At 46.1% G+C, this 25460-nt stretch overlaps 1 protein-coding gene across 3 annotated transcripts in view; it reads right to left on the reverse strand.

The window, feature by feature from the left end:
• The window catches only part of SYN3 (synapsin III), a 540064-nt gene that overhangs the window by 462414 nt on the left and 52190 nt on the right, over positions 1 to 25460 (reverse strand). For all 3 annotated transcript variants that reach the window (XM_058308679.1, XM_058308680.1, XM_058308681.1), the window contains one exon: positions 5501 to 5558. In XM_058308679.1, coding sequence (XP_058164662.1) covers positions 5501 to 5558 — 58 coding nt within the window. The remainder of the gene's footprint in view (positions 1 to 5500; positions 5559 to 25460) is intronic.

The following is a 25460-nucleotide window of genomic DNA, read 5'->3' on the forward strand; positions in this document are numbered from 1 at the left end:
CTACAACTGAAAGCAAGAGGATTGCATCCAGTATCCATGTGGAATCTGAGCCTCCTCTTGACATAGAGGTGCAACGGACACAACCAATCCAAGGTCCACAGAGAAAAGGTGGCATTGGAGTGGGAAAAGTGGACATGGTGGCTGATGGGTATAGGGAATGGCAGGAAGAGATGAGATGTGGAGGCGCCTTTGGGACTTAGAGTTGCCCTGGATGGCGCTTCAGCGGCAATCACCGGACATTGTAAATCCTCCCAGGGCCCACTGGATGGAATGTGGGAGAGTATGGGCCATGATGTAGACCATTGACCATGGGGTGCAGAGATGCCCAGAGATGTACTTACCAGGTGCAATGGATGAGTCATGATGATGGGAGTGAGGGTTGCTGGGGGGGGAGTGGTAGGGTGGGGGTGGTAGGGTTGAATGGGACCTCATATTTCTTTAATGTAATATTTTTACAAAATCAATTAAAAAAAAACAACACAAAAACAGGCTCTTAGTACTAACCAGTTGGATGACCTTGGACAAGCTACTTATTCTCTCTGAATTCCAGTTTTTTTAATATGGGGATATTAAAAATACCCACCTTAACACTAAAAAGCAGTTAGCTTTATACTCTAAGGGTGCAACATATAGTTAATATAGCTATTATTATCAACCACTCATTCTTCTCTTTCTCTGGGCTAAACATCTCCAATTCTTTACACTCATTCCCTTTGCTCACAGATTTCTGGTCTCCTTTTACTCCAATCCATTCCAGATGGCTATTATCCCTTTACAGGGTGAGGCTACAACTGAAGCTTCTGGCAGAGTTCAACTAACATAGCATATGTGTGCATGTGCGCCATCACCTTCCTGGATTCTAGAAGCATTGCTTTGATAATGCAGACCAAGTGGCATCAGGCTTTGGGGAGTGACAACCACAACAGTTTTATACTTACTAAGTGCCAGGAACTATGCTAAAGCATATAGAATTAACTCATTTAATCCATACATAACTCTACGGGGTATACATTATTATTCACACTTTTCAGAGGAGGAAACTGATACTTACAGATATTAAGCAGAAGGTCAACAAGGCTAAGAAATAGCACAATGGAGATCCATCTCCCATAACTCACTCTGGAGCCCACAGTCTGAACCTTTACACCAAACTTCTCCCTACAAATATTAAGCTTTGTTCAACTCCAGTCTTAGGTCTTTTTTTCTCATGTGATTTTTTTTTTTTTAAGATTTTTTATATTTTTTATTTATTTAATTCCCCTCCTCTCCCCTGGTTGTCTGTTTTCTGTGTCTTTTTGCTGCGTCTTGTTTCTTTGTCCGCTTCTGTTGTCATCAGCGGCACGGGAAGTGTGGGCGGCGCCATTCCTCGGCAGGCTGCTCCCTCCTTCGCGCTGGGCGGCTCTCCTTATGGGTGCACTCCTTGCGTGTGGGGCTCCCCTACGCGGGGGACACCCCTGTGTGGCACGGCATTCCTTGCGCGCATCAGCACTGTGCATGGGCCAGCTCCACACGGGTCAAGGAGGCCCGCGGCTTGAACCGCGGGCCTCCCATGTGGTAGACCGGACGCCCTAACCACTGGGCCAAAGTCCGTTTCCCTCTCATGTGATTTTAATAAGCTAGATTTCACCAGTCCTGATTCTCTGCAACTGAGATTTTGAATGGGATATTATATTGCATTTCTATTCAATTTGATACTATACAATTTAATTCAGCATAGTGTCTTTCCTGTCCTGCTTCAAGTTATCAGCATATGCAATTATAGAAGTCCCTGTTAAGAAGGTGGAATATAACAAAGCTAAGGGCAGAGGCCCATGGCAAGCCATTATGCACTTCTCTCAAAGTGTATTTCTATCAGGTAATCATCTTCTAATTGGGATGATGTTCAACCTGTAATCAATCCACCAAACTGAAGCAATACTAACCTCTATTTCTCTATCGTGTTGAAAATAGCTTCTTGATATATCACTAGTCTTTATGGCAATATGTACAGCTAAGGCCCATGCAAAGAAAGGTAATTCTAGAAAGAATTGTGCATTGAAGGCTAAAATGGGAATGAGAAAATACAACTATGGGGTCTTGAACGTTTAAAATATTTTAAGGGCAAAAACCTACCTTTGCTTCCAGAAGACATTTGTGTTGTGGAAACATAAAGGTAGAAGTTTGATGCCTCCAATCAATAGCTTCCCCAGGACCCACACACATCTACTTAACCTCATCCCATTCCAATATTACACCATGACAGGGACTCCAAGCAAACCACTGACATTTTATGTAAGTCTGTGGTTTGTCCAGATTCCTCCACTGGACTTGGAGTTGCTCAAAGTCTTGCCTTTCCCTCCATCTGCTGGAACAAGGTATTGTTCCTTATTCCTTGGTACCTCCATTAGCACTGAGGAAAGGCTGACTATGGTAATTTCAGTATGTTTTTTATTAGAGAAGAATGAAGCCCAAGAGATTATCCCACCAAGTCTTAGCCTGCTAGTCTTTTAGAATTGTGAGTCTATTTAATATTAATGCATTCATCAACCTCATTGCTAAGCCCTACAGTGGAGTGACTTGTGCCTGGGGAGAAAATAAACAGAGAAGAACTTGACATGCCAACCACCCTAGCCAGATCCTCTCAAGTTCTACTAGGACATTGCTGAGAGGCTCCTGCAGAGCCAGTATGGCATTCTGGGTAATAGAATGCAAAATGATGCAATTCTCCACACTGGCCTCCCCAGGGTTTCATAATTTCCAGCTCTGGAAGAGCTGAGGTAAACCATTTTTGAGCTGTGGGGAAGAGGGTAGAGAGAAGGGGTGGGGGCTTCCTCCAGGTTAACTACAACCAACTCATTCTCCGTGTCCAGAAAAACCCAGACAGTGCAATTTTCTAGTTAATTTGTCATGTAGTTGGGAGACACTCTTAAAATGAGCCCAGGTCAGACTAAACAGTGGTTTTCATCCTAAGACTTTTCCCAGGTGCTAGAGGACACATATGAAATTCCTGGGACTTTTATGGAACTCACAGATTGATCTAGATGGCCAGAGGCAAACAATTCAGACTCCCAGATGGGTCTGGGAGGCATGTCTTCCAGGGGAAAATATGCCCAAATGACCTGCTAATTTGTCTTCTGGCTAATTCACCTTCCAGCTTCCATGGAGGGCAATGACTTGAAATCAGTATGATTCTAAATTAGCCAGCATTCAAACAATATTCAACAGGATGTTTGTAACCCTCCAGAATGTCTGAGTGCCCCAAGAACCCTTGGGTGAGTTATTATTAGGGCAATGGCCTCTGCTCATAGATTTTACACCCATAAGTTGAGCCAAAGGCAGCAAAGAGATAAGAGGGGAAAATTAAAGCATCCTCTGGGATTGCCACAAATGGGATGAGGCAGGGCTAAGCACAGCTGGCAACTGAGCATTTACCAGATGGTTTATGTAAAACCCAGATTTTTGAGGGAAGAGGAAGGAGCAAGGATTTATTGTCACACTTGGAAACTGACTTGCAGAGTGGAATCTGTGGAATCTATCAGTTATTTATTCCACAAATACTTGATCAGTTCTACTCTGTGCCAGGCCCGTGCTTCTTAACAGGCCTGGCACAGATCCAACAGCCATGGTCCCTGCCCTCGTACAAGGGCACCCCTAAACATAGAGTTAAAAACTTCGGTAAGGGAAAAGAAGGAAAAACTGGGGTGTTATGAAAGAGAAAAACCAGGTTACCTGATTTAGATTGGGATGGGGATGGTCAGAGAAAGAGTCTTTGAGGGAACAATTTTAAAGCTAAGACTTTAAAGAATCCAATTGCTTTTTAGAAAGATTGTCTGGCTTCAGTATGAAGAGCAAATTGGGGGTGGGTAAAAATAATGGAGTTAGGAGGCTGTGAATTGGATGACAGTTGGTGATGGTCCAGCTGAAAATAGAGGGAGTGGGGGTGGAAAAAGAGATGTACTAGGGGGATGTGGAATTAACAGGATCTGCTTAGTGAATGGTGTAGTGGAAGAGGGAGAGGGAGGCATCCACAAGACTGTGCAGGTTTCCAGCTAAGGTGGAAGGTAGATGGTGGTACTCTACTGAGAGATGGAACTCAGGAGGAGGAGTGGGTTGGGGACAAAGGGACCAGAGTGGACTCCCACCCTTCTACATCCGGTACTTCCTGGTGTCCTGGCCTTTGTTCATGCCACTTCCATCCCACACGCTCTTCATTTCACCATCTTAACCATCCTTTAAGATCCATTTCAAACACCACCCCTTCCTTGAAGCCACTTCTGATTCCCTCAATTAGCTGTGACCTCTGCTGCTCATAGCACTCAGTTTGGACACCTCCTCCCTGGTTCCCACCTGTGTTGGAGTTCTCAAAGACTTATCTCACCTCCCTTACTAGGTCACAGGCTTTTTGGGACAGTCTTAGCTTCTACATTCTCTTTCCCCACATGTTAGGTAGCTAGCATAGTAGACACTTGACAAATATTTGTTAAATGTATAAAAATTACCTACTCCTTGCCATTGAAGGAAAAACAGTAGACATTGGATTGACTTGAAAGACACAGGATCAAATTTATACTCAAACTTTAGGTACTTTAATACTAAGCCAACTCAATGTGATGCTCAGAAGGCCTTTCTGTTCCTGTAATGCCCCAAGTTCAAAGAATAATGGGAGAAGAGCAGTCACACACACACACACACACACACCCCTACCTAATTTTTATAGCACTTCTTTGAATTAATTTTATGGCAAGGAACTTGCCTAGTTTGACTGTTGGCCTTTGATGGTAATGATGAAGATGAAGATGATGATGATGGGAGAATGGGTAACATTCACTAAAGCACTGTTCTAATCACTTTTCATGGGTTAACTCATTTTATCCTCACAGCAACTTTATGAAGTTGATGCTAATAGAATCCCAATTATACAGATGAGGAAACTGTGCTGCAGAGAGCTTACATACTATTCAATCAAGGTCACACAGTTAGTAAGGATGGTGTGGGGATTCAAATCAAGAGTCTGGCCCTAGAACCCCTGCTTTGATGTACTATACTAAGGCTGAGCACGATGCTTGGCACAGGGTAAGACCTCAACAAGTGTTCAGGGAATGAATAAAAGGAGACCTAGAGCTGGGTTCAGAAGGCAGAAAATTCTAGCCCTCACTCTGCCACTGATTTTCTATGCAGCCTTTAGCAAGTTTGTGTTCTTTTCTTGTAAAATAAGACCTCTGGATAATATATTAGCAGTAATAACATGAGCTAGTATTTATGATTCTAATCTCTTTTGAGGGTTAAAATCTCTTAATCCCAACAACAATACAAGGAAATTAAATCACAAAGAGATTAAGTCACCTGCCCAACACCTAGCAAATAAGCAAGTCATGATTTAAACTCAGCACTCTCAAACTATGCTCTCTAGTCCCAATGGTTCCAAGAAGATGCCATGGAAACATGGAAACAAGGTTGTTCTTGTAAATGGCCCTAATTGTAGAGGTCAAGGTGATATACTAAAGACTCAGCTACCACCTACCTGTTCCACTCGGATCTCAATGTCTCCATTAACCTTCTTGCCATGGAAGTACTTGGTCCTGTGAAGGAAAGGAAGAGATGTACAAAGTAAAGATGCAGAATGGTTTACTCTTTTCTCTCTGCTCCCTAAGTCCTTTCCCCAGGCACATTCTGTACTGTCCCACTTCCTCCTCTTGCCTTGCTTGCTGATTTTCTCATTATTTATAGGCAATGTGTGGTAGAGAGAAAAAAGGAAAGGGTGGGAAGTTTGGAGACTCATGTTCTGGTTTTGCCAAGTTACTTTACCTCTCCTTATCTCCGTTTAAGATATTAATAACTGCCCTACATATTTGAATGAAACATAATTGAGGGGAAGCAGATTTGGCCCAATGGATAAGGCATCCGCCTACCACATGGGAGGTCCAAGGTTCAAACCCAGGGCCTCCCAACCCGTGTGATGAGTTGGCCCACACGCAGTGCTGATATGTGCAAGGAGTGTCATGCCACGCAGGGGTGTCCCCCACGTAGGGGAGCCCCACGCGCAAGGAGTGTGCCCCATAAGGAGAGCTGCCCAGCACGAAAAAAAGTGCAGCCTGCCCAGGAATGGAACTGCACACAAGGAGAGCTGAAGCAGCAAGATGACGCAACAAAAAATGAGACACAGATTCTGGTGCTGCTGAAAGAATACAGGCAAGCACAGAACACACAGCGAATGGACACAGAAAGCAAACAACTGGGGGGAGGGGAGGGGAGGGTGGGAAAGGGGAAAGAAATAAAAAAAAATAAATCTAAGAAAAAAAAAGAAACATAATTGAATGATATTTTATTATTAACCACTTTATTGAGTTATATCCTACATTCTCCATCAGGGACTTGTTAAATTGAGCTATCCATACTCCTTTTTCTCCATTTGTTCTTCTATCTGCCCAATGAAGCATCCATTCACCCATTCCTTTGTCCAACTGTTATCCATCTGTCCTTCTATTCATCCATCTATCCATCTGTCCACCCCTGCCTCTGTTTCCCCTATTATCAGTAAATGGCACCATCTACGCATTGCTCAGGGCAGAAACCTGGACATCATTCTTGTTACCTCTTTCTCCTTCCCTCTTTCTGTTGATTATACATTCTAATTATTTCTCAAAGCCAAGCCATCTACTTGTCCATTTTTCTCTATAAGCACTCTCATCTAGGTCTTCTTTGTCTGTCTTCTACATGGATTCTCTTTTTATATTGTACTTTTCTTTCATAGTATTATTACAACTATGATAAGTTATTTGTGTAACTTTGCTTTACACCTGTCTCCCACTAAGCAGTAACTCAACTCCTTGACGTCTGGAACAATCTATCTCATTCATTATTCTCTCTTTACCTCCTAGCAGAGTGCTTAGTACACAATAGGAGCTCAATAAATATTTCTGAGTGAATAAATGAATGAAGAGATGAATGGAAAAAAAAAAAACCCACTTATGTAGTACTGTGTGCCACAAACTATGCTAGAGGCGTCAATATATAGACTTTTTCATTTAGTGTTCATACCAAAGCCATGAAGAGGCTATTATTATCATCTCTACCTTGTAGTCTAGGAACTGACAGGAAATGTTTTCCCTAAGTGACTTAAATTCAGGCGTTCTAACTCCAAATCTACACTTTTGCTCAGTCTTGAAAAATAGTTGCTAATATGGGGGAGCTTCTGGGTTTAGATATCCTCCCACACAAAAGTAACAGACTTTTCCACTTGTTTTTTTTTTTTTTGATTGTTGGTATAATGAAACCAATAGTTCTGAGTCACTTGCTGGATTCTGGACACTATGCTAGGAATTTCCTTTAAGCTTCTCTAGGGCAGAGACAGTGCCTTGGTCCCCAGTACCCATTCTCCCCTTCTTCCACACTAGGAGAGTTTATAGATCAGCACATTGAAGCCTGTTTTCCAAACCTCCTTTGCAGGTAGGTGTGGCCATGTACTGAGTTCTATAAGCAATGATTTGTAAACATGGCTTTAGATAGAAACTCCCAGCACCTTCTTAATTTCTTCTTCTATTTTCCTCCCTGGAACATGGATGTTGCCATCTATTTTCTCAACCTTCCATTTGTGAAAGAAAGACTCCATTCTACAAATTCCCTGACCAGCCTGCAGTCTGTCTGCTTCCAAACTCCCTCTGCCTACGCTTGGCCTACGCCCGTAGAACTGATCTCTTCCCAAGATTGCCTGAACCATTCTCTCCAATATGACTGCCACTTTTTCCTACAAGGTTGGGAGGTTTAGGTGTAGGGACAGGAACTCTTAGTGTGACTTGAAAGTAAGTTGTTTTTTTTTGTTTTTTTTTTCCCCCGGGAAAGGTCTTCTCCAAAATATATGTGCAGTCAGCATCCTATGAAAGGAAACTTTTCATGTGTGAATCTAATCATGAATCCTTAAAAGGAGCTTTTGGTAAACTCCAAACACCAGACCAGGCATACCTTTAATATTTGTGGGACGTAGGGCAAAAATAGAGGCCTATGTATCATAGGTCTTAATATTTAAATGTGATGAATAAGGCTAGCAAATATTTAAATAAAATATGTCTGTTTTCCTTCCTTGATACAGATACAACTTCCTAACAATCTGAAGCCTCAAAATTTAGGTTTCTCCGAATCTTTGGCATTCTACTCCAAAACATGGCATCATGGGGATTGCCAGTCCCTTGTAGGTAGAGTAGGTCCCAGAACAGGATCAACTTTTTTTTTTTTTAAATTTATTTCTCTCCCCTTCCCCCCCATTGTCTGCTCTCTGTGTCACTTGCTGTGTGTTCTTCTGTGTCCGCTTGCACCCTCAGTGGCACTGGGAAACTGCGTCTCTTTTTTGTTATGTCATCTTGCTGTGTCAGCTCTCTGTGTGTGCAGCGCTGCTCCTGGGCAGACTGCGCTTTTTTTTTTTTTTTCACATGGGGCGGCTCTCCTTGCAGGATGCACTCCTTGCGTGTAAGGCACCCCCATGTGGGGGCGCCCCTGCATGGCAGGGCACTCCTTGCACTCAGCCCTTCTGCACATGGGCCAGCTGGCCACATAGGTCAGGAGGCCCTGGGTAAGGAACCCTGGACCCTCCCACATGGTAGGTGGACGCGCTATCCATTGAGCCACATCTGCTTCCCAGGATCAACTATTGAGAGCTTACTCTGTGCCTACTGTGTGCCATACGGTGGGGACCCGCAAATAAACAAAAGATAATCTTACCCTAATGGGGTTCCAAAACCGAATTACAATTCACCTCCCTTTGATCTTTTTATTTATTTTATTTATTGTACCTACAATAGGTGCAATAAGTAATGAATGCTGAAGATGATAGACAGGTGACCCTGGCATGGCAGGGCCTGCGAGCCCCCTCACACGCTGCTAGTTGAGTCTCGGGTTCTGAGAGATGACGGGACCGGGGTCATTCCCTCAAACATTTCAGATGGAGAAGTCTCTGTTCAAGGTCACACATCCTCAGAGAGGCAACGGTGAGCTAGAGTCTCCTCAGGATTCAATCCAGAGGATTCAATTCAGACATCCAGAACCCTACATGATCAGGAATCTGCCGCCCTGTGATCCCATTTCTCCTCCTGTTTGCCGACAGCCTTGTGGATATACTCAACCTTGTCTGATTTTCCTAATTGTGCCCCACACTCTTATGCCTCTGAGCCTTTGCATGCGCTCTTCTCTCTTCTAGGGTATCTTCTTGCAAATCTCTGCCTGGCTGCCTCATTCTCATGTTCCAAAATCCTTGCAGGTGAGACCTACTCTGTCAAGTTTTCCTGGGCAGCACCCTCCTAAAGAGACTAGGTTAGGGGTCCCTCCTCTGGGTTCCTAGCACGCGGTGCTTACCACCTCTATAATACATATCACACCATGTTGTAATTGCACTTCGCTCGTCTGGCCCCTACCTCCACACTTTTAGTCTGTGAGCTCTTGGAAACCAGAAATTGCATATCAATCCTCACTGTATCTCCAGCACCCAGCACAAGGTGCTAGTACCCATGGCAGGTGTTTAAAAAATGTTTGTTGCCTGGGTAAATGAAGAATGTCTTCCAGAGTTAGTCCACTTGGTATCTCAGCCTCAAGACACTCTACTGCCATCTATCGGTACATTTGTTGAACTAAATTTACAGATCTGCCCTGACTACTAGGCAGGGTCATTGCGCCTTGTTCAACCTGCACAACTGGCAGCCCTGGCTTTGATTATAACCCAGAACCCAGAGCACTTCGCACAGCACAGATACCACCCAAGCAGCTTGGGCTTTGACAAAGAGAACTGCTTGCTTTGTCCCATCTCTGGAATGTTGACTGCAGGGCCTGGCAGACGACTTCATGCTGAAGCCGAGGGTCAGGCGGTGCATCCCCCTTCCTGGCCGGGAGTCAGAAGTCTGTCTCCTGACAGGCCACACAGACTGCGGCCTCCTTGCCGGGGGCTCATTCAGGCCTGAGCTGCCTCTGAACAGTTCTTTCTGGCAGAGGCAAGGGTAGGGATGGTCTGGAATTCCAGATGCCTTGGGAGTTGGGGTTGCTGCCCCCGTAATTGATTGGCTGTTTGACCTCAGGCAAAATGGAGGGACCGGCGGTGCCCACGGCTGTCTCCCATTGGCCTGCTTCCTCCTAATGCCCTAATATGTTCATTCTCATAACGAGTGCCTTGAATACCTCAGCCAATCAAGTCCTCGGCCTTGGGGGGGTCTAAGTCCATGAAGCTTCTCTCTCTGTGGGTGGTCTCATATTTTACTGCCACATCAGAGGCACCAGGAAGGAGAATATTATAAAACCAGCACTGCCTGGGGTGGGAAATCCCTAGTTAGGAGAGGCGGGATGTGGTGTGTGAGAGAGATTTATGAGGAGATGAATTGTTTCATGGCTGCACAAGGCAGAAGGAAGAGAAGAATTAGCACAAACAGGATCCACCTGAGTCCAAGCAGCGCCCTCTTAATAACTCTGTCTGGGATGTAGCATCAATGTGGCTAATGTCCCCCTCAGGGAGGAGGGGTCAGGGACGGTCTGTCTCCGGCAGAGCTGTCTTCCCACAGGTCAGGTCCGTTGACAGTGGGGGTTGAGTGGGAATACAAGGATCTGACTCCAGGGAGAGACTACCATGTTGCTGATCCAACACATCGGTGGCCCGTTGTGGCATGGACAGAAGATAGATGGACCACGTGGCAGACTGCTGAAGGCAGACACATTCTGGACGTCCCCAGTTAGAAAGCGAAGGAGTATCACATGGCACTTTGGATGGATGGACGGGGACAAAAGCAGGGCCTTAGAACACAGAGGGACTGAGATTCAATTCCAGCTCCATCATTTACTCCTAAGAAGAGCCAACTCCCCTGGCCCCTTCCCACTGCCAGACAAGGGGACCCTCCACTGATAGGGCAGCCTCTGTTCCTCTATGCAATTAGGGCACATCAGTTAGTGAGGAAGGGGAGGGACCTTCTGAGGGTGACAAGGCCTCTTGTACAGGGATCTGGAGAAGTAGGCAAATGGAACCTATCAGCAACCCCAAACCACAAGAAGGGGCAAATGTGTCCTCACTGGAGAGCAATAGCAATTCACATCATTTATTCACTTTCGTGGAATCACTATTTACTGTGTCTAATATGGACTGGGCACTGCACTAGGCAGGGTGGAGTAAGCAGACGAGGTCCTTGCCTTTGTGGAACTTACACACTTGTGGAAGAGGCAGAAAATAACCAGGTTAAAAAATGATGAGTACTGGGAAGCGGACTTGATCCAGTGGTTAGGGCATCCGTCCACCATATGGGAGGTCCGCGGTTCAAACCCTGGGCCTTCTTGACCCGTGTGGAACTGGCCCATGTGCAGTGCGGATGTGCACAAGGAGTGCTGTGCCACACAGGGGTGTCCCCCGCGTAGGGGAGCCCCACGTGCAAGGAGTACACCCCTAAGGAGAGCCACCCAGTGCGAAATAAAGTTCAGCCTGCCCAGGAATGGCGCCACACACACGGAGAGCTGCTACAAGATGATGCAACAAAAAGAAACACAGATTCCTGTGCCGCTGACAACAACAGAAGCAGACAAAGAAGAACATGCATCAAATAGACAAAGAGAACCGACAACTGGGGCAGGGGGCCGGGAAGGGGAGAGAAATAAATAAATAAAATAAATCTTTAAAAAAAAAAAGATGAGTACTATGGAAAAAATGAACAGGGAAAAGTGACAGAAGATAAGGTCTGGGGACAAACCTCCTTAGATAGGTTGGTCAGGGAAAGCTTCTTTGGGAAGACACCTAGCAAATACTTACTGACCACCTCCTTTGTTCCAGAGCCTACTTAGAACAATTATGAAGACAATGTAGTTCTTGGCTTAATACCTCATGGGAGAGAGAGAAACATAAATGGACAATGAACACACATCACGGCATTATGGGCAAAGAACCAGGTCAGCCCACAGAAGGGACAGCACTCACCCCAGCTGCTTCTCTGATGAGGTGGCCCATTTCATCCATCAATTCACCCAATATTTGGTCCCTATTGTTTGCCAGGGCCTAGAGCTACAAAGGCAATATGACAGGGACTGGGTGTACGTGTGAAAGACACAGACAAGGAGGGCAAATCAGTTCAGGACACTCAGGAAGCTGATGAATTTTCCTGGGACTTGTCATTCAGGAAAACTAAGCAACAGGCATGGAGCCCGAGCAAGAGCAGGACTGTGTTGTTGACAGCTCTGGCACCGTGCGGCTGTATGATTTCAGCCCAGCCTCTGTTCCCTCATCTGCCGAATCTACTCATAGGGTTGTCCTGAGGATTAAATAAAGATGTGAATTTGAAGGCTTCAGGGAACCAGTCAAGAGTACATGACAAGTGGCTACTCACTAGTGGGTGATTGGGTGGGACTTGATTTCCCTAGGAACAGAGGTGAGTGGGCACCGCAGCAAAACAGGCAGACCCCAGGTTCTGTCCTAGCTTTGCCACCTCAGCAACTGTCAAGCCTTCTGAGCCCCAGTAAGAACACTACTGCACCTGCCATAGCACCCAAGAATGATACCCCTGACTAACAGCAGGTGCTTAACTAGTGTTTGCTTTTTTCTCTCCTGACCTCCAACAGGAAGGGTGGAGGGCCGGGATCAGCTGGTGTGTGCCTGAGGAAGTGATGGGTCATTTCTGCTCTAAGGGGAGGAAGGTGGCAGTGTCTGCCTTGCTCTCAATGGAACTTATGCTTGGGGCCTAGCATGATAGAAGTCGCCCCCGCCTGCTTCATGGGAACTTCCCTTTGTCCCCAGGACAGACTTTCGGATAAACAGAGACACCAGACCCCCACTCACTGTGACTACAGAAGATGGGTTAGAATGTGATCTCCTAAACCTTACCCCTCTCCTCTCCAGAGACACACCTCTGTGTCACCCTCATTTCCACAGACGTCCAAAAGCTCACAACCCTTCATCCCACAAAGAGGGTTAACATTTGGGACACAAAGTCATTCCCGCAGCAAATATTTATCGAGCACCTACCTATTAAGGGTCCAGCATAGGGAAACACCCATGGAAAAAGTAAAACGTGGCAAGGTAAGTCATACCAAGGCACAAGTGACTAATATCTGATCATTCATGAGAGGAGATTTTGACGGCAACAGGACGATGAGAGGAAAGGAACCATTACTCAGAATTCGATTTAGGAATGGGGTGTGGGGCCTGTCAAGGTGAAAAGGGCAAGACACAGAAGGAGAAGACTGAGAATGTTGATTACCTACCCATCCACCCACCCACCCAGGGTCTACCATGTGCTCAGCACTCTAAGCCTTAGGAGAGGCACTGGACAAAAGAAACACGCTGCCCTCCTAGTGCTTACGGTCTAGCAGGGAAACAGGCCCAGAAAAGGAACTAGACCAAACACTTACCCTAATTCCTGCCTTCATTATCAGAAGTTGCCAACTGGTAGACCTCATTGAAGCTACAGGCTTTTTTTTGTTGAACTTGGATTATATCCTTTTAATTTTAAAAAAGAAGATCTATATTAAGAATATAGATCCAGAAATATGGACTTTCTTGAAAATCAGAAGCTCTGACAACACCAGGCCCTTATATCTGCAGAGTAAAACCTGGCTGGAGCTGAGTGGCCTCAGCTATTGCCTTCCTAGGGCACATCTGTTCTCACACTCACCACAGTCCCCATGGCTCCCTGTCATCCCTCTGAAACCCAAACCAGGTAGCAGATACAATTTATCACAGAGCTTCTGCTATAGCTTTTCTTATAGCAGAGAAACATTTCTCTGTGCCCATGTCTTTTCCTCTCACCAGCCCTTCAGTCACGGACCAGCTTGTCTCCTATGAGCACCTACACAGGCAACACCTAATTTAGCTAAGTCCTTTCTGAGATGCCAATTAGCTCAGTGCAAATCTTCAGGAAACCCACATCCCTACCCCTCCTGCAACCCAAAGGTGGGGGGAGGTCAGAGAAATGGACATGAAGCACCATCTCCCCCTCCTACTTTTACCGCAGACAACCTCCCTCCAGCAGGCTTTCACAGGTCCTGGGGTCTAGTTGACAGAAATGGTTGGAGAAGAAATGTTCTATAATGAAGCTGGCATCTGCCCAGAGCTTCCCCCAGGGAAAGGCTGTAACTCATGTAGGATGGAGTCTATAGACTCCAGTATGGGAATAGCCATTGCACAAGAAAGCCCATGGTTTTTTGAAGAACTCCTTCCCTCAAGGTAAGAAAGCCATGTTTTGGAGGATGAGGCAAGACTCACAAGTGAGAAAGCTGAACTCCTCCAAGGAAAGCAAGGAAAGAACATGAAAAGTAACAAAATTCGGAGATGTGGAAATCAAAGGCTTCAGGTTCCAAGAGGTCCTTAAGGATCTTAGGTGACTCCCTTTAGAGACTGACCCCCTTCTACATTATGCCTCCCATGTGGGCAGCCAAGGTGTGTTTGAACACCTGCAAGTGTCAGGGAGCTCACTCCTTTTTCAGGCAACCTACTTGATCTTTGGATGGCATTGCCAGTTAGACAATTTTTGTGTATTGAGCTGAAATAAGTCTTTCTAGTTTCCCTTCCGTTGGCCCCAGCTGTCCTGATTGGGCCACATGACGAAAGTCCACTAGCCTTGGTGGTTCCCAAACTTGGCTCCACATCATTTTAAGAAATACATCTTCCTGAGCACAACTCTAGATATTCTGATTCCGTAGTTCCAGGGGGTGCTCTCAGTTTGGCCTGCTCTCCATCCATTTCGCCAGCTAGTAACAGCTCCTCAATTTGCATTTGCATTGATGGAACCAAGCCTTTTCCTTTCATTCTGTCTTGGGACTGTCTTAGCCCTCCATCTCCCAAGAAAGCCGTGGAACAATAACTCAGCCAGGCTAATCAAACGCATCCCTAGGAATGTGATTTTCAAGTAGAGAGGCACAAGGATGGAAGGAAATAGGAACTGATTTACGCAGACAGACTGTCCATGTGTTCCTGCCATCTAGATCCCTGGAGCAACCTGGATCCTGACCTTTCTGAGATTCGGTTCTTCCTATTTTCTTTTGTAAAGCTGCAGTTAGTGGGAAGTGGACTTGGCCCAATGGATAGGGCGTCTGTCTACCACATGGGAGGTCTGGGGTTCAAACCCCGGGCCTCCTTGACCCGTGTGGAGTTGGCCCATGTGCAGTGCTGATGCGTGCAAGGAGTCCCCTGCCACCAGAGGTGTCCCCCGCAAAGGGGAGCCCCCCGAACAAGGAGTGTGCCTGATAAAGAGAGCCGCCCAACGCGAAAGAAAGTGCAGCCTGCCCAAGAATGGTGCCACACACATGGAGAGCTGACACAAGATGATGCAACAAAAAGAAACACAAATTCCCAGTGCTGCTGATAAGGATAGAAGCAGACACAGAAGAACACACAAGATACAGAAAGAAGACAACTGGGACAGAGGGAAGGGGAGAGAAATAAAAAAAAAAAAATCTTAAAAAAAAATAAAGCTGCAGTTAATTAATTAATTAATTTATTTATTTTTAGGAGGTATTGGGATTGAACCTGGGACCTCGTATATGGGAAGCAGGCGATCAACCCCTGAGCTACACTTGCTCCCTCACATTTTCCTTTGATTCTGTAAGCCTCTCCCAGTTTGCCTAAGTCAGCCCAAAATCTATTTCTTTTTCTTAAAAAAAAAAAAAAAAAAAGAACTCCATCCAGTACAGAAGGCATAGGGTGGGGCCTGGGAACCTGAATGTCAGTTTTTGGACTAGTCATTTGGGGACTGTGATTTTGGTCCATCCTTACTCCTTTAAAACCACAGGAGGAAACTAAGGCCCAGAGAAGAAAGTGCCTCCCCCAAGGTCCCACAGCACTAGCAGAGTTCTTTAGAGACTTGGAGAGAAAATTCAGGAAGAAACAGCAGCCATCACACTTGCCCCACACTCCCCCAGATTTTCAAGACCCGCTTTCCGAGGATGCAGCTCTCCCCCAAGACTCTACTGTGGTGGAGGGAACAGCTCTTTGCTGTTTTCTCCTTTCCCTCCTCTTTCCCCCAAAGAGCAGGGTAGGAAGCAGCAGGGGCATCAGGCCTTTGGATTGGATGGTGCGAAGACCTCACGGAGAGAGGTCAGCACTTGAAAAATTCCTCAAGTCAGAGGGCTTGGGGCTTGGGTGCCGCACAAGGCCCTCACTGTGTGTCCTCATTGTCTTCCTGATAAAAGGGGCCGGGCCTGGGAAAACCGAGCTGGTCTCCAGGCGACTGGGCAGGCTGCTGGGGAATGCCCAGGGCGCTCCCCTCCCCCAGCACCAGGGCCGGCAAAGACAAGGGGAGGGGGAGGGGCGGGGGCAGGGCGAGCGCCCAGAGGGAGAGGGATGAGTCCAGAGCCCTGCCAGGGGGTGCTGGGTGGCATGTCTGAGTGGGGCTGAGTGGCAGGTTTAAGTCCATGCATGAAGACAGAAGAAGGTGACAAAATCCCTCTCTGAGGTCCTTCCTTCCCCTCCCGGCTCCAAAATTCTCAACATGGAAGAGGCAGGGCCTGGCCCTGTTTGAGGAGAGCCTTAGGGGTAGGCGAAGCAGCGGGGGAGGTGTTAAGATTTTGTTCCCCGGACCTGAGTGTCTTCAACAGAGAGGTGTGTGTGAAGCCCCTCATCCAGCTCCAGGAGGAAGGGACGGATCCAGCGCCCCCACCTCTAGAGCCAGTGCCTGCTCCGCCAGCCTCTAGAGCCCCTCCTCCAGGGCCTCTGGAAGGCAGCCCTCAGGGCATTCGGCAGAGCCGGGAGCAGGCCAAGTGGCTTCCTTCCCTTTGGCTTCCCGCACGATCATATTCAAGAGCAATTAGTAATCGCAATGAATTGTTAATAACAGTTATGGGGCGGGTGCCTATTACACCACAGGGCCGAGCCAGGTACCAGTCCCGCTCACACCGTTACCTCTAATCTTCACCAAGTTCCTGGAAGGAAGAAGACCCTGGCCTGACGCTGAGGAATGTGAGGTTCTGAGCCTTACTTGCCCAGGGCCACGTAACTGAGAGGATGCGCGGGCGCCCTGCAGTGTGGCTTGAGACTTGGGCGGCCGGGTTTTGCTTCCTCCTCTCTGCTGGCGAACCTTGTCACAGACACGGAAGACCGCTCTCCGAGAACAGTGTCAATGGGGGGGGCCTGGTTTGGCTCCCCAGTCAGAAGGGCAGCAAGCTCCACGGCCGGCCTCTCCCCGTAAGTAGGGTTGCCCGACAAAATACAGAACACCCAGGTAAATGTGAATTTCAGATGAACAAGGAACCCTTTTGTAGCATAAGTTTGTCCCAAACGCTGCACAGGACATACTTACAGTAATTCGTTTACTCACCAATGTAGTCTTCTTTATTAAAGCTAGCAACCCCACCCATAAACCACCGATGGTGATGTAGCTCTGGGTTTATGGTACTACAGAAGGCCTGTGGTCAGTAGAAAGTCTTGGTCCCTGTGGAGCCGACTAGACCCATGGCAGGTTGTTAACAGGATGGGCCAAGATGCCCTAGTTCTCTTGCCTGCAGTCAAAGCGGCCTGAGGCAGTCTGGTCCCTGGGTGGAGGCTGGAAGCTGCAGGCCTTCCAGGTGAGGGCTCCTGAAATCCAGGCCAGCTGTGTTTTTTGAGCAATCCTGAACACATCCCCAATAAATAAGAACAGCCGCTGCAAGAGCTAATTAACTCGTTTGTCTACTCTGCCCTTATCTCCCCAGGTGCCACATCCTGTGCTGGGCTCTGGGGATGGGGTGGTGAAACAGGGAAGGCGCAAGCCCTGCCTTGGTGGAGCTGACTCTAGCACAGGACACAGAAGGAAACACTGGATGCCAACCGCGCGTTGAGAAGTGCCCATGAAGGAGAGGAACGGGGCACCCCGGCTGGCTAGTGGGGGCTGGCTAGTAGCATGCTGAAGATGGTGGCAGCTTGGCCCAGACCCAGAGGCGAGAGTCCAGCCTCCCCTTCCCCTCTGCCAGCCCTGAGTTTTCTGCATTTATATCTTTGTTCCTATTTTAACTCTCTCAGGAAACACATCTGACATGTGTTAGGAAATCTTTAATTTCTTTAACATCAAAACAAAGGGGAAAAGAACAGGAAAGACTTTCCCCGAGCTCCACTGGTGCTTTAAAGAGAGGAAAGTATTTTACAGGCATCCACGGGCAATTTCTACAAAAGGCCCAGTTTCCAAACCTGAGATCACGAGGGTCTGGATGGCCACGGAGAGCCCTCCTTTCCCTGGCACCCTTAACACTGGGCTGTGCAGAGGGCTGGGCGGGGCTGCCCGGCTGCAGGAGGGGCGCGTGTCTCTGCGGGTGAGGTCACCCGGCCCCGGTGCTTGGCCGCTGCGCTGTAACATGGAGTCCTGCCACCCCGTCCCCTCTCACTGCTCTCAGACGCAGGGCGTGGGCTGGTGTGCGTACACTGCGCTACAGACCATGCTTCACGTAGCCTGTGCCCCCACACACAGCGCAGGCAGAGGGCCTCTGCTCAGGCGGGAGGGGGAGGAGTGGCACACGGGCATAAGGGTGCCCAGGCTCACCGGTCAGGTGCCTGCGCTGGGTCCCAGGTACCAAGGCCCAGCTGCTGGATTTTGGGTTAAGAGCCTCCATTTTCCTTATTTATAAAATGAAGATAGTAATAGTAGCCCGTATGGTTGTTGGGAGGATTAAATGAAAGAATCCATGAAAGCCATTTAGCACAATGGTCAAGGAAAGTGCACAAATCTTCATGATATGACAGTGATGATGATGTGACCCTATCCTCAGAGGGCTCAGTTTGCTTCTTGGTCCATTCATTCTTGTACTTGACCAGTACTTTCCAGCACCTACCACGCTTTTAGCATTGAAGCCCTAGCAGTGGGTGGCAGGAGGTGTGGTACCATCGGCAGTGCCTCCTAAGTAATGAGCCAGGTTCGAGAGCCAGCCTCGCCACTCTCCTGCTCTGGTTCCTTGAGCAGGCCTGTGGCCTCACATCGTCTATCAGCCAGGAAGCATGGAGGAGCAGTGGTGTGTTGGTAAATGGCTCACGAGCAGCTCTCGAGGGACACACCCTAATTTGTTGCATTTACCCATTTCTACGGTGTAAATGCTCCTGCTCCGGCCAATGTAACTTCTGTTGGACTGAGTATGAGGTGAGAGGGAAAGGAAGGATTGAAGGATGCTTTCAAGGGTTCCACTGTTACACCCTAAACTTTGTCATTACCAATAGCTCCCCACCTCCAAAATCACTCATTTAGTCAACAAACATTTCTTAAGCACCTGTTATCTGCTTGCCGTAGTCTAGGCACTGGGACACAAAAACGCCATCTAGGTGTGGGGGGTGGGGATACCATACAGCATGTCACTCTCGGTGAATCTAGAAATGCAGACGGTACTTATAATGGACGTCACTAGCTGTTATTCAGTAAAAAGGTGCAGTCAGATGTACTCTAGGCTGGACAGATGGTAACTGAGGGGTGTTCAAACAAAGGGCACGCCCTTCAGTTCCTCCCCAACAAACAAAACAGCAGAAGAAATTGTAGGGAAGGGTGGGGATGAGAGGAAAGGTAACAATAGATCATTGTTGAAATGGAATAGCAGACATTCTGGGAACAAGGCCAGAGTGAGGTAAGAGGAGAGGAGAGCCAGGTTTCCAGAGGCCTCTGTGCCCTACCCGGGCCTCCCCACCAGCCCCTTGTAGGCTCTAGGGAACTTGGAGCATTTTGTAAAGAGCAAGGAAGCACATCCAAACCCTCACCTAACTATGGTCATTTTTTTCCCCTTCATTGTTTTGATTTTGAAAATCAAACCTATTCATCAGGTACACTCTGTGGGCATTAGGAAAAAAACTGCCCTATTTCTTTTTCTAAGCAATCTCAAACAGCAGCCTTACAGTTACAAGTTGGAAACAAAAAGAGCCGAGATCTCATCCATAAGTCAACAGAAAACAGAAATCCCTCAACTGTATGTTCTTCACTGCCAACCTCTCAGGTAAGGCAAGTTTCAGCACTTTCAGGCCTATTAAAAGTCATGCTAAATACAGACTTCAGTTAGTAGCAGTATTTCAATATTGGTTCAACTGTAGCAAACATACAGCACTAATCTAAAAGGTAAATAATAGGAGTAAATATATGTGTGGGTGTGTGTGTGGGTATTATGTAAGAATTTCCTATACTTTTAGTTTAATTTTTCTGTAAATATAAATTGAAAACTTCTCTAAAAATAAATGTAAAATAATATAACCTCATAAACTAATTTTACATGGTATGCAATAGTAGAATAAAATGATATACTTATTTTAAAAAAGTCATACTGATGACATTTTGATGGGTGGTGGAGGAGCCAATGACATAAGTTAATTGAGTACTTACTGTTTGTTGAGATCCGGGGATATAAAGAACAAGACATAGGCTTTGTTCTTGCAAAGGAAACAGCCATGTAACAGACAATTATAATAGTGTGATATATGTCACGGGGAGGTAGCACTCTTGGCAGGGTGGGATGTTTCAGGAAAGCCTTTCCAGAAGAGGCAACACCTGAGCAGGTTTTTAAGCTGAATGGGAGCTGGCCAGGTGAATAAGAAAGTGAAGGGTGTGCCAGGTAGAAGGGAACTGCATGTGCTAAGGCAGAAAAGTGCGTGTGAGAAAAACAAGTTGTTTGCGTTTGCTGCAGAATAAAAAGCAAAACAGGAAGCGGGACTGGAGACGGAACTAGAGGAAGGACAGATAAACGCACAGCTTTGAATTTAATTTGAGGTCCATGAGGTGCCATGGAGTTATAAAAGTGGGTGGGTGGGGGTGAGAGTGAACTCTGGGAGTAACGTGCAGGATGAGGAGGTGTGTTCCAGACCAAAGCCCTGAGGCCAGGGAAGCTCCTGAAAAACTTTAGGCTAGAGATAAGGGTGTGGTAGTGGGACCCGAGGAAATGCAGCTTGACATCCTTTTAAAATCCTTTTTCCTGGCTGTTCACAAGACTGGCTCATCTGCCTCCAACCCGGAAGACAGTATCAACTTTAGTTCAGACCTACTAGCTAGGTCTATCTAGGTGGGCTGGCCCAAAGCCACCCAAATAGCCCTTGCCACAGCCAGGCTCACCTCCAGGGGCAAAACAAGCCCCCTACTCCCTACCGGGTGCTGGTACTCTAAAATGCTTCTCGCCAGCAAAGGTGGCTTTGGAACCCTCCATTTGTCCTCAGAAGATGAAGTCTCCCCCCCAGAGCGCTGGTCACTATCCCACTGTCTTGTGGGGATCAGGCTAGTTCAGAGACTCTGCAAGTGGCCATCTGCAGAGATGGGAAGAGTGCAGGGTTTCCGCAACTCTGCAAAGAAACCTGATTCTGCAGAAGATCCTGGCACAGGACTGGGAAGATAGAAGTGTCTGGGGCTGAGAAGGGTAGAAAAAGCAGCATTGTCCCGGGTGGGTTCATGCTCAGTCCGGACAGTGGGTCCTCTCGCTGCTTCATTATCATCTCAAAGAAGGAAGAATGGGGCTGTGAGAGCTGGCTTCTCCCTTGGGAGGACTTTTTCCTTTCCAGAAACAGTTCTCACAGTGGAGTCGGGCTGGGGAGAGGGCTGGCCCAGAGGCAGCCCCAGGCTCGGCCAGAGCTGTCAGGGTCTGTGGGTCTGGCCTGCCACCTGCTGGCTGCTCCTGGTAGTGGGGGCAGGCAGCCTTCGGGAATTCTTCAGGGAAGTGCTGGGATTCCAAGGCAGCCAACATCAATCTGGAGAAAGCTGGCAATGTATTAAGATTCAGAGAGTTAGGAAATTAGTGAAGTATCTAGGATGGAATTCTAATGAGACTCTGATAGGTCTGTGAGTAGGAAGTCTCTGTCACACATTCAGTTGAATGGGTCTCAGTTTCTTACTTCTCCCTTTCTTTACAAGATTTTTGTTAAGACCTAATATAAGGGAAGCAGATTTGGCTCAACAGATAGAGCATCTGCCTATCACATGGGAGGTCCAAGGTTCAAATCCCGGGTCTCCTGACCTGTGTGGTGAGCTGGCCCACGTGCAGTGCTGATGTGCGCAAGGAGTGCTCTGCCACACAGGGGTGTCCCCCGCGTAGGGGAGCCCTGCGCTCAAGGAGTGCGCCCTGTAAGGAGAGCTGCCTAGTGCGAAAAAAGTGCAGCCTGCCCAGAGTGGCACCATACACATGAAGAGCTGACGCAGCAAGAAGACACAACAAAATGAGACATAGATTCCTGGTGCCACTGACAAGAATACAAGTGGACACAGAAGAACACACAGCAAATGGACATAGAGAGAAGATAACTGGGTGGGAGGGGGGGTAGGAAGGGAGAGAAATAAATAAAAAATAAACCTTAAAAAAAAAAGACCTAATTTAAGTGTGAGTGTTATGGAGTGGATCATGCCCCTCACGAAGACATGTTCAAGTCCTAACCCCTGTCCTGTGGATGTGAGCTCATTTGTAAACAGGATCCTCAAAGATCCCATTAGTTAAGGTGAATCAGGGGCTCTTAACCCAACATGATGAGTCCTGAGAAGCACAGAAAATGTGGACACGCCAGGAGTAAGACAAAGGAGACAGGTGGCCACTGGTCAGAGGTAGAAATTGAGCTGTTCCAGGAAGCCACCACCAGAGCAATGCAGACTTCAGAGAAACCATGATCTTACTGACACCTTGATTTTGGATATCTAGTCTCCAAAATTGTGAGAAAATAATTTCCTGTTGTTTAAGACAACTGGTCTTTGGTAGGTGGTATAGCAGTCCTGGAAAACTAAGATGGTGAGAAGATGAGGCATGATTGAAATATCTGAGGACAAACTCCTCTGGCCAAAAGTGCCCCCCCACCCCACAAATGGACATAACCTAAAATTCCTTTGGATTAGAAACACTGAAGACCAAAGTCAAAATTCAAGTATTACGGGGCTGAGGCCATTCACTGCAATTCCACCTCATTCACTGGGTCTCTACAGTGTACTACACACCATATAGGAACCACCCAGGAGTTATCAGGGAGAGTGACCAATGGAAAACGCTAGCACAATGGGGTAAATCTATTCTAGCTTTCCCAATATTGGGCAAGAAGAGATTAAATAGGCATGTATACAAGAGCCTACTGTCAAGGAGATGATTAACTTGATCAACTTTGCACAATAGTCTGTAATTATAATGGCATCTTAAGTACCACTTACTGTCCACCAGACACATTTTAAGCACTTAATGTATATTAAGCCAGATGTTAGCCCAACTTACATATTCTTTGAGGTAGGTACTAATTTTATCCCCAAACAAATGCAGTAACTTGCCAAAGTCATAGCTACTATAGGTAGATATGGGTTTTGAACACAGACAGCCTAGCCCTGAAGTCTTAGTGTTTTTGGTAATTAATTTTAATTTACAAACACTCTATACTTACTAAGTTAAAAATCTCCCTCTTCCCTCTCCTCTCATCTTTTGGTAGCCTCTAATCTACTTTCTGTCTCTGAGAATTTGCTATTTCTAGATATCTCATAAAACTGACACCATACAATATTTGTCCTTACATGCCTTGCTTAATTCCCTGAGCATAAGGCTTTCAGTGTTCATCCATGTTGCAGCATATCTCAGAACTTTATTCCTTTTCACAGGCGAATAATATTTATCTGTTCATTTGTTGATGGACATTTGGGCTGTTTCCACCTATTGGCTATCGTAAATAATACTGATATGAACACCTGTGAACAAGTATCTGTTTGGGACTTTCAGTTTTTAAGTTTTATACCTAGAATTGCCAGGTCAAATGGTAATTCTAAATTTAACTATTGCTTTCCACAGTGGCTGTACATTCCCACCAACAGTGTACTAGAATTCCAATTTCTCCCTTCCTTTCCAATGCTTATCTTCTCCAAAATGTTTCTGTTTTGTTTTCTTTTAATAACAATTAAGCATGAGGGTGTGAAGTGGTACCTCACTGGGGTTTTGATTTTAATTTTCTTAATAACTACTGATGTTGAGCATCTATTCAAACATTCTGATATGAATATTCAAATATCCAAAATATGCTGTCTGTTCAAGTCCTTTGTCCATTTTTAAATGGGTTTTTGTTGTTGTTGCATTGTAAAGGTTTTTTTAAATAAATATATTTTGGATATTAAGCCCTTAGCAGATGTATGGTTTGCAACTGTTTTCTCTCATTCTGTAAATTGTCTTTTCACTTTCTTGATAACGTCCTGGAATGCACAAAAGTTTTTAATTTGGATGAAGTCAAATTTATCATTTGTTTCTTTTGTTGCTTGTGCATTTGGTATCATATATAAGAATTCACTGCAAAACCCCAGGTCATGAAGCTCTGTCCAAGTTATTTCCTAAGGTTTTATGATTTTAGCTCTTATATTTAGGTTATGGGTGCATTTTGAGTTAATTTTTGTATATGGTATGAGGTAGGGATCCAACTTCATTTTTTTGCATGTGGATATCCAGTTTTGCTAATTTGTTGAAGAGACTGTTTTTTCCCTATTGCATGTACTTGGTACCCTTCTCAAAAGTCAGTTGACCATAGATAAATAGGTCTAGTTCTGGACTTTCAATTATATTCCATTGGTCTATTTTCCTATCCTTATACTAGTACCACACTTTTATTTATTTATTTTTAATATATATTTTTTATTATTTATTTCTCTCCCCTGCTCCCCCCATTGTCTGCTCTCTGTGTCCATTTGCTGTGTGTTCTTCTGTGTCCACTTGCATTCTTGTCAGTGCCACCAGGAATCTATGTCTCTTTTTTGTTGCATCATCTTGTTGCATCAGCTCTCCATGTGTGTAGCGCCACTCCTGGGCAGGCTGTGCATTTTTGGCACAGGGTGGCTCTCCTTGCAGGGTGCACTCCTTGCATGTGGGGCACCTCTACACAGGGGACACCCCTGCATGGCATGGCACTCCTTGCACGCACAAGCACTGCACATGGGCCAGCTCACTAGATGGGTCAGGACGCCCTGGGTTTGACCCTTGGACCTCCCATATGGTAGGCAGACGCTCTATCAGTTGAGTCAAATATTTATATATATCTGTAGCTTTGTAGTTAAGTTTTGGACTTGGAAACTATGGAACCTTTAACTTTTTCCTACTTCAAGATTATTTAGCTGCTCAAAGCCCCTTGCAATTCTACATGAATTTGAGAATTGGCTTTCCATTTCTGCAGAAGGCTGCTTGAATTATGATAGGGATTGCTTTAGGTAGTAATGACATCTTAATATTATTAAGTCTTCCAATCCATGTACATGGGATATCTTGCTTTTTATTTAGGTCTTCTTTAATTTTTTCCAGCAGTGTTTCATAGTTTTCAGGGCACAAATCTTGCACACCTTTAGCTAAATTTATTTCCAAATATTTTATTCTTTTAGATGCTATTGTAAATTAAATTACTTTAAATTCTCTTTGGATTATTTGCTACTAATGTATAGAAATACAGTTGACTTTTGCTTGTTGATCTTGTACTCTGTCACTTTGCTGAAATCATTTATTAGTGCTAGTAATTTTCTTGTGGATTCCTTTGGATTTTCCACATATAAGACCATGTCAGGAAGCAGACTTGGCCCAATGGATAGGGCATCCGCCTACCACATGGGAGGTCTGTGGTTCAAACCCTGGGCCTC

Source organism: Dasypus novemcinctus, chromosome 12, assembly GCF_030445035.2.
Source record: "Dasypus novemcinctus isolate mDasNov1 chromosome 12, mDasNov1.1.hap2, whole genome shotgun sequence".
Taxonomy (NCBI): Eukaryota; Metazoa; Chordata; class Mammalia; order Cingulata; family Dasypodidae; genus Dasypus; species Dasypus novemcinctus.